The following is a 9,627-nucleotide window of genomic DNA, read 5'->3' as shown; positions in this document are numbered from 1 at the left end:
AAAACCAGTTTGCAGGTGCCTATGTTACCGAGTAGGTGACGCAACCAAGCTCAAGGAGGAGCTCGATGAAGATCTTGCCCTTTGTGTTGTTTCGTTCTAGTTGATCAGTAGTGGAGCCCAGTTGGGGTCGATCGGGGACCTTTGTCGCATTTGGGGTTCTTCTTTTATTTTGGTTCCGTAGTCGGGCCTTGATTGTATTTGGTTGATGTAATGCTTTATTCATGTAATTGAGTGAAGTGGCGATTGTAAGCCAACTATGTATCTCTTTTCCTTATGTATTACATGGGTTGTGTGAAGATTACCTCACTTGCGACATTGCTTTCAATGCGGTTATGCCTCTAAGTCGTGCTTCGACACGTGGGAGATATAGCCGCATCGAGGGCGTTTCATACCTCTTCCCCCAAAAAGCTCCATTGTTGCTCCAAGCTACATTTTCGCCCGATCTCTCTCCCTGGCCAATCAAACTTGTTGATTTGCTCGAGATTGGTTGAGAAGGCCCCGATATACACTTCCACCAAGAGAAATTTGATTCCCCTACTAATCCCTAGCGGATCTTGTTACTCTTGGGTGTTTGAGCACCCTAGACGGTTGAGGCCACCGCGAAGCCATAGTCCATTGTGGTGAAGCTTCGTGGTGTCATTGGGAGCCTCCAATTAAGTTGTGGAGATAGCCCCAACCTTCTTTGTAAAGGTTCGGTCGCCACCTTCAAGGGCACCAATAGTGGAATCACGGCATCTCGCATTGTGTGAGGGCGTGAGGAGAATACGGTGGCCCTAGTGGCTTCTTGGGGAGCATTGTGCCTCCACACCGCTCTAACGGAGACGTACTTCCCCTCAAAAGGAAGGAACTTCGGTAGCACATCCTCGTCTCCACCGGCTCCACTCTTGGTTATCTCGTGCCTTTAGTTGTGCAAAGCTTATTTGTGTTGTTTCCCTTGCTTGCTTGTGCACTTGTTGTTTTTTGCATCATATAGGTTGCTCACCTAGTTGCCTATCTAGACAACCTACTTTGATGCAAACTTTAATTTGGTAAAGAAAAGCTAAAAAAATTTAGTTGCCTATTCACTCCCCCCCCTCTAGTAAACTATATCGATCCTTTCACCCTCAACCTGGATGCTTTGGTGGTTTGGTGGTACGAAAGGAGTGGGGTTGAAAGGGAATGCAACCATTGTCGCTGGGATCATCGATGTGGTTGATGCAGCAGGAAGCAATGTTGGTGACGGTGGATTTGGTTGGAGTGTGGTTGCTTGGAGGCGGAGAGTAATGGAGTTTTTGGAGGTGCTGTGATTGTGGCAGGCAACACGGGACGTCTATCGAAGATAATTAACTGGAAAGCCCTGGTTGGTAGGTTGAATGACTGCACAATTAGTCGATGTCGCGGGAACAGTGGAGGGTTGCCTCGGAATCGCAAGCGTCTGATTAGGTGGTGGGCTTATCTCAGTAGTTGGGCTTGGCCTAGTTTGTGAGTAACAGTCTCGGGAAATGTGGCCCCATCGCTTACATGCCCTGCACTTGATCCTATTCGTGCAGTTGGGCTTAATGTGGACTGAGAGAACACAACAGACACATAACATGGTTCATGGATTTTGAAACTCTGTTGATCCTGCCCTGTTGGTAGTAACTGCATGATTAATGGCATTGGCTCCGGTGAGATGATTTTGGCTCGATGATCGTGCTTGGTTAGGAGAAAGAGGATCGGCTCTAGTGGATCTAGGATCCGGATTATGGGAATTCGAATAGATTCTGGGAGATTGTAAAGCTTGGATGTAGGATTTTCTAGGGTGGCGTCGAAAGATATGTGTCCATGCATCCTCTTTTTCTTTGAGGTATTGTACTAATTCCCAGCTGGAGTTAGGACCTCCATTTCCCCAAAGTAGGAATTCAGGAGAGGGAGAGAGATGTTACCACCCTTGATGATTGAAAAAAACCACTTCTTTGGAGGAGACAGACAACTTAAACGACCAGTTCTGAAGTAATTTGACTTTAAAAAGAGATGCTCTCCCTTCGAAGCAGGATAAGTGAATTGTGCTTACAGTTTCCTCCGTGAGCTGGAGTTGTGATCATGTGAAATCTGCAACCAGAAGGAACTCCTCGAGATCCTTTCCATCCTCGTAGTTAATGGGGACTACCCATTTCCTCCAAATCTCAGCGGCAAAGTCTTACCCGATGTCGAAGTTGAGATCCGCGAGTGCCATGGGAGAGAGATGATGGATCCCAAGACGTGGGAATGGAGAGATCGTCGGAGGGCAGCCGATGAGGTATGAGCAGTGTGGACGCGGAGCCGGAGTGGCCACCGGCAGCTTGGTGGAGGAGCGGCTAGGAGGTGCGGTTAGGAGGTGGAGGTGCGGTTCCTAGGAGAAGTGGATGTGACTATGGACAATTGTGCTACACATATCACCACTACTCCACGCTTGCTTCCTTTACTCCATTTCAACTTTGTATATTACATCAACTAACTTTCTACTACTCCTTTTTGATCTATATTAATTTTAGTACTAAATGAGCGACAATTAATATTGATCAGAGAGAGTTGTACTTTATAATCTTGCCCGTTGCCTCTTTTATACATGCAAAGTATCTTTAATTAAAGAACCTAGGTAAGTTAGATTGTGTGAAAGGTTGTATCAGTGGCAAATAGAGACAAAGAGGCTTTCAAAAAAATAGAGACTAAGAGAGTGGGTACCTACCTTTAGCTCATTTGCGATATTGGCCCTCCATACGTACCACCTTCACATTCAAAAGTGTTATGACAATTCCCTGTAGGCCAAGGGTCGGGCATCTAGTTGTCGCAAACATCGGTGATATCGACCCACGAGGCTCCGAATCCGCGCTGGTTATCTCCAACCTCTCCTCCTCCTCCAAGGAGGAGGTTTAGCTCGTTTTCAGCCTGTTGTTAGCACTAATTAGATCATTTTCATACATAAATAACGTTCTAGCTTGCTTAATTTTAGAAGTATGATGTTTAATTATGAATTGTTATGTATAATTATGTAACATGGCGTTTAATGAATTTCCAATTTCAGTTTGAAATGATTTGTTTTTGCAGAATTTTGAGGGGAGTTGTATTCGGAAAGGAGAAATATCCTCGGCCTTGGCATATTTTGGGGAGTTTTTTCTTCGAAAAGAAGGAATACTCCGGCCTCTGCATTTTTTGGGGAGTTAAGGGCATCTTCAAGGAAGAATCGCAAACCTCCTGCAACCGTCCGGACCGCTCTGCCCGGACCACGGAAGTCATCCAACCCGACCTGTATCGGTCCGCGGTGTGGTCCGGACATGATTTCTCCTACAAATTGGAGACAAAGTGGGGGAGGTTTGCGGGAGTCCGGACACCCGACATGTAGGACTCCGACACCCCCGCCTCACACAATCTTCCCTCTCGGTCCCATTTCCTTCCACTCCGCCCCTTCTCTCCCTTGTTTTGCATCTGCACCCTCCACCTCCGTCACCGCTGTTGTTCGTCTCTGGCCGCCACAAAGGCATTGCCGGATGTCCGCAACCAACACTGACGCGCCTGCTCGCCGTTCCGATGAAGCTTTTCACCCTGGAGCCATTTGTACCCAGATACACTCCGCCCACTGTCGACAACCTCCATGGCAGACACCACACCCGACAAGTGTTTGGTCAAATGGCATTGAGCTTATTTTCAAATGCTATGTCGTTTTAGAGTACGAAATATGGTGAGCTACTCGACCATGGAGGATGAATTGTTGTGCGATGCGTGGCTGGTCGTATTCGCGGATTTCATAGGCAGGAGCAGAGGGGAGCCCTTCTGCGAGCATGTGCGGTTTCACGCACGAAAGCACATTGCGCCCTACGACATGTACATCATTCAACCACGCAACGTGAGCTCGTTGTCGTACTACTGGCACACTATCCGGATCAGCGTTATCAAGTTTTGCAACTTAGTTAGTCAGCTCGAGGCAAGGTGGCTATTGCATGCGGACATGAACGAGATCGTAGGTTTTACTTCCTCTTGCTCAACTTCTTGATTGATTCATTCACTCAATGTTGGTCTACGCATTATATGTAGTCCACACGCACCGCCGTGGTGTATGATAGGACAGAGCGGCAAACCATTTACGTGCACACACTGTTGGATGAAGTTGAAGGGGAAGTATGTGTGGAACGTCATGATTCATTCATGAAAAACTTGTTGGACATCTGGGATCTAGTCGAATTAGAGACATTGTTGTACTACACTTAATTTGCTTACTATGTATAGATGATGTGTGCTATTTTCTATCCAAACTTCGATGAATATCGGCCGCTTTGCATGAATTCTGTTTGGTTAGTTAAAATGCGGTTTGAAATTCGGCTACCGTCTTCCTACATCCGTGTCCACGGACTAGTCCCCTGTCTCCTGATGGACGCGGAAGAAAATTTGCGAGCTATCATTGGAGATGCCCTAAGTTTGAGGATTCCGTTAGCTCCACTTTCTTTAATTCCTGCTATTTGAGGAGGAACCTTTTGAGGCACCGTTCATCAGATTAGAAGAACTCGCAGAAAAGAAAAAAAAAAGGAAAACCGATTAGAAGAATGCCACTCGATCCACTCATTCAGATGGAAGATCATAACATGAAGAAAGGCATTCGACCAAGAGGCGAGACTAACTGGACATGAATTGAATGCTGCTCATCTACTACCATCGGTCCAGCATTTTCCTTCGCGCACATACCAGCAACTCCGGCGTTTCTCACCATACACTCGCTCTAGCTCTATACAGATTACAGGCAAACATGACAGACACGCACGTATCCGCCCGAAGACAGTCATGGCGGCAGAAAGGGACGGCGATGGTCATCGTGAGGCGGCCAACGCACGCCTTCTCTCGTGCAAGGAAGCAGGAGAGGCGCCGGCTGCGCGAGAAACGTCGGGTACCGCTGCCCCGGCATCACCACCGTCAGGTCCGCCGCCGCCACCACCGCCTCCATCTGCAAACGCAGTGCAAAAAATAGACAATCATCAGGGATTGATTCAGGTTCAGGTGAGACAGCAACGCGCCCGTACGCACGTAGTCAAGCAGCTACTGCAGACACGAGCGCGACACGACGCGTACGTCCTCTTGTCACCACTGACACGGTGCACGTGAACCGAACGCACGGCCACGCATGAGCGGAAGTAAAGCAGCTCGCGGAAGCCAGAATCTTTTTTTTAGTTACCTTGGGCGGAGGCGCGAGCTTCTCCGGCGAGCCGTGGTCGCGCGGGTGCCGGCCGGGGTGCGGCGGCTGGGCGTGGCGCCCGTGGACGTCGCCGTCGCCGTTGTCGCTGCCGCCGCGGGAGCCCCGGGAGGCCGCCCAGCCGGGCTTGATGAGGTGCTCGAATATGGCCATGAGGAGGAACATGGCGATGAGGATGGCGGTGGCGGCGAAGCCGAAGGAGATGGCGCTGGCGTTGGTGGAGGAGCCGAGGTCCTTCATGGAGGAGGCGCCGTCGTCCCGCGCGTCGCCCGACGGGGTGGCGGCGGCGGCGTCCCCCATCCACGGCCTTGACTGCTGACCCGCGAAGCTGCTCATGGCGATCGAGCTAGCTGACCGACCACTCGCTCGTACAGCTCTTCCGTGATCTTGGTTTGGTTCTTCAATTGCGCTCCACCGCCTAGGCAGGGGAAATGCAGGCACCAAATACGGCTGAGTTCATCAGGTCCTTATCTGAGTTATCTGCTCGCCATGCGCATGTGACGCCCCTGAAGACGTATCACGTTCTACATGTGAAGAGGCAGAAAAATATAAGAAACTTGCGGCACGTCTGGTACCTTCCACTCTAGCATTTGTTTTTTGCGTAAGCAAGATTTGGTTGGATAAGCACTCTGGTGTGGCAATCTGAACCGGGAGTCCAGAATTGGCAACTGCAATGCCATCACACCACGTACACGCATACTAATCACACTGCTATGGAAGAAACTAAAATGTAGAGTATCCTGTTTGTTTCTGCCTCTCATCAAGTCAAGAATAAAGCTGAAAAGCATACAGAAAAAGGAGAGGAGCAGGGAAGCAGAAGGACGGGCTGAGGGCATGACCAATGGAGGCGAAAAAAAGACAAGTGCTCCATCAAACACATAGGCATGGGAGGATTGAGGCTATTGCTCACATGCGTTCAGTCCAATGGTGGCTATGGTGGTGCTGCCTCACACCCGTCATCCTTTGGTCCCCATGTGTTCATCTTTTTCATTCTTCCTCCCCTTCTTTTCCACTCCCTCCTTACTCTTTCCTTCTTTATCTGCTCTTCTTTATCTGCTGAAGAACCCGAAGAACCGTCTCCTCTGCAAGCTTCACCTGGCGCATGCAAGCAGCGGTCCTGCTGCCACAGTGGCATCCGAGCCTAGTTGGCTTATGAAGCATCACCTTTGGGGCTACCCATTGGCCAATGCCCTGAAACCCAAGTATAGTTGCAAGTACTCATTCTTGAACCCCGGGGAGTCAGGAACACCAAATTGCAGGCAAAAGAAACTCACTTTTAGTAGTACCACCTCCCTGCAGCTGGCAAGAAGCACCAACTGCCTGTTTGCATCCAGTCCTCGAGCCCAATGCCAAGAACCAACCCTACAAGACGGAAGAGCAATATAGCTTGGATATAGTACGTCTCTCTCTATCTACTTAAAGGGAGAAGATCTCACTCGGGCAATGGTGGTGGTGGGGAGGGGAGGAGTGGTCAAGAGGGGGAGGAACAAAAGGAAAAGGTGGGAGAACAAAAAGAGCGTGGGCGGGCTTGGGGGCTGCCCACCTTCTTCTACAGAGATTCAACAGCCTGATGATGCATGAGACTGGTGAGAGGGCCGGCTGCTGCAAGAGAGAATGGCGCAGAAAAATAATCACAGAATCATGTTTGGGCTGGGCACCTCAAATCAAAGCAGCGGCTCCTCATCCCCATGCACATCAACCACATGACCCTACGACCATTGTAGTACTAGTACTAGATTGATTTGCAGTAGAGAAGGAGGAAGGAGGAGGAAATGATACAAAAGGGGCCGAGGAAAAGGCAAAGCTAGAGAGAGAAAAGGAAAGGGGAGGAGAAAAAAAAAGCAGCGCATGAAAAGAATAGATGGAGGCCTGGCCTTTGCGCAGGATCCCCAATCAGATTTTGAAAGTCAGTGTCAATAATGGGGGCGTGTCAGGCGGCTCAGGTAAGATGGCAGAATTGCACTGCTCCTGCTGGAACGCGCCCGTTTCTATCTACCCAGCACCGCATCTTCGCATGTGAACCGTGATGTGACACGACATGAGGAGCAATTCACAAAGTGATTTCGTGCTTGTTCAGAAATTGGCAAGGCATTTGGAATGGGAGAGAACCAAGGAGATGAGATGAGAGGAATGGGGGGAAGCAAAGCACATCCCTTTGCTTGCAAGGTGAAAAAGAAAGAAAAAGCCAATGGTAGGGAGCATTTGTTTGTTGCTATGGGCAAGCAAGAGATGCCTCCCTCGTAGAAGTATTATTATTTTGCAAGTGAATGTATGTGTGTGTGCGCGGGGACGACAGGGGGGGCATGGCCTTTTGAGGCTCCAAGGCAGCAGGGGTCCTACTGCTCTACTGCAACCACATGACCATTGTACACACTCTCTCTCTCTCTCTCTTTGCATTGAACCATTGTACACTCAATTGTACAGGCTGCTCTCCATCTGAATCTCTGATGTAGGAGTGCTCCAACATCAAATGGTGTACTGATTTCCCAGATAAGCACACTGCATGGTCTAATTATCATCATCAGTGTGTAATATAATTACTAATTGAACGTTTTAAGCAGCTCTACGGTGCAATGCCACTGGCCTATTTCCTAGCATGATGCATCAGTGTGCATGTGTGCATGGGTACAACGCAAGATAGGCTGTCTCTTGCGCGCAAAGGGACATGGCATGAGCCTGGCCACCTGGGCTGCCACATGGAACGGAGTACCCGTCCCCAACATGCCATTTAACTATGTCTGAGGAAGTAATTGTCTGGTACCCCTACCACAGGCCCCCAACTCCTAACCAACATTCAACTAAATTTCGGATAACATGTAGGGAATCCGGTATATAAAAAACCAAATCTAGCTCTAGCCAGTTTGATATGTTTCCTCCTGGGTAGCGTACGTACGTGCCGTCAAGCCTTGGTCTTCGGCTCCAAATTCTTCAGTTCCGAGGAACAACTGTGCAGTAAGATATTGTATATACTCCTTGGAGCCCATGCATCTCAGGTGCGCCGAATCGCGCATAGGATCCTCTCGGCAGGCAGCGGATCCGCCAAAAAGCTGCGTCAATCACCGGCGGAGCGGCTGAATCTACCTATCTCCCCCCGCTTTTCCGCATGGTAGTCTGCACTGCGACGATCGTATCGCGGTAATCATCAGTGTATCTGTACTACAACGGACGCGCTGTGTCTACTAGTAAAAGCGAGCGCTACTATGATTGGCACAGCGACTTGGGTGATGTTCAGCTGGTGACTGATGATTAGCATCCATGGAGTGAAATTACGTACCTTCCTTATGATACTGACAGCATTATTTTTCCCCGTGCAGACTTGCTTTGCCCTGCCCCCTCTCCCTGAGCAACATCAAGCCTATCCCGGATAGAATAAGGAGAGGCTATTGTTTAATCTCATAATCTTGCCTCTAGAGCGAGTAATCTTGCCTCCGGAGCGAGTAATTTTGAGTTCAGTCGATTTTCAACCTCAGCTTTGTAGACTTTGAATTTTTTCAAAGCTTCCGACCGGTCACGTATGAGATAAATATACCCATAGCGGGAAAAGTCGTCTGTGAATGTAATTATTGACGTATAATGTGTTGTCTAGTCTTTTTCATCAGATCGGTCTTTTGATTGCATCGGCTAGACCATGCACTTCTTCATGGTATCAGAGCCAAAAGGTCTTGAGTTCAAGATCCGGCTGGCGCAATTAAATTACAGCCCATTTTTGGTCAACGTTTAGGCCTGAGGGAGCCACAATGAGGGGAGTGTTGACGTATAATGTGTTGCATAGTCTCTTCCATCAGATCGGTCTTTTGGTTGCATTGGCTAGAGCATGCACTTCTATATGGTATCGGAGCCAAGAGGTCTTGAGTTCAAGACCCGGCTGGCGCAATTAAAATTGCAGCCCACTTTCTCGGTCCACATTTAGACCTGAGGAAGCCACACGTGAGGGGGAGTGTTGACGTATAATATGCTGCCTAGTCTCTTACATCAGATCGGTCTTTTGGTTGCATTGGCTAGAGCATGCACTTCTATATGGTATCGGAGCCAAGAGGTCTTGAGTTCAAGACTCGGCTGGCGCAATTAAAATTGCAGCCCACTTTCTCGGTCCACATTTAGACCTGAGGAAGCCACACGTGAGGGGGAGTGTTGACGTATAATATGTTGCCTAGTCTCTTACATTAGATCGGTCTTTTGGTTGCATCGACTAGAGCATGTACTTCTTCAGTAATGAATGAATCAAAACCATCCACGACATAACATTAAGGGGTCCACATATGTAGGTATGAATTAATTCTAAAACCCCTGTGACTCTTACTCCTCCTTTCTTAATTGTTTTTGTGAATTTTCCTTTCAATGCAATCGACACATTTTTCTGCATCCGAGAAGTCTAATGGGAGGAGTGTTTCATTTTTAACTAAGCGTTCCACCCCCCCCCCCCCTCTTAGAAATGTGCCCCAAACGACAAT

General features: G+C 48.7%; 1 protein-coding gene across 1 annotated transcript; it reads right to left on the bottom strand.

Annotated features, from left to right (window-relative positions):
• Positions 1–4,527: 4,527 nt before the first annotated feature.
• On the bottom strand, positions 4,528–7,139 carry LOC119344971. The gene is made up of 5 exons (XM_037615242.1): positions 6,720–7,139; positions 6,451–6,538; positions 6,087–6,367; positions 5,159–5,700; positions 4,528–4,930 (listed from the first exon to the last, which is right to left on the bottom strand). The coding sequence occupies exons 4-5, from the start codon at positions 5,510–5,512 to the stop codon at positions 4,769–4,771; spliced, it is 516 nt and encodes a 171-aa protein (XP_037471139.1). The 5' UTR covers positions 5,513–5,700; positions 6,087–6,367; positions 6,451–6,538; positions 6,720–7,139; the 3' UTR covers positions 4,528–4,768.
• Between the last annotated feature and the right edge of the window lie 2,488 nt (positions 7,140–9,627).

The sequence above is a fragment of the Triticum dicoccoides genome, chromosome 1B (genome assembly GCF_002162155.2).
Source record: "Triticum dicoccoides isolate Atlit2015 ecotype Zavitan chromosome 1B, WEW_v2.0, whole genome shotgun sequence".
Taxonomy (NCBI): Eukaryota; Viridiplantae; Streptophyta; class Magnoliopsida; order Poales; family Poaceae; genus Triticum; species Triticum dicoccoides.
This window is presented reverse-complemented; position numbering and strand designations above follow the sequence as displayed.

Coding starts and splice junctions, on each gene's coding strand:
- LOC119344971 (XM_037615242.1), bottom strand. CDS start 5,512: ATGAGCAGCTTCGCGGGTCAGCAGTCAAGGCCGTGGATGGGGGACGCC. Junction 4,931..5,158: donor AGCTCGCGCCTCCGCCCAAG/GTAACTAAAAAA, acceptor CTGCGTTTGCAG/ATGGAGGCGGTGGTGGCGGC.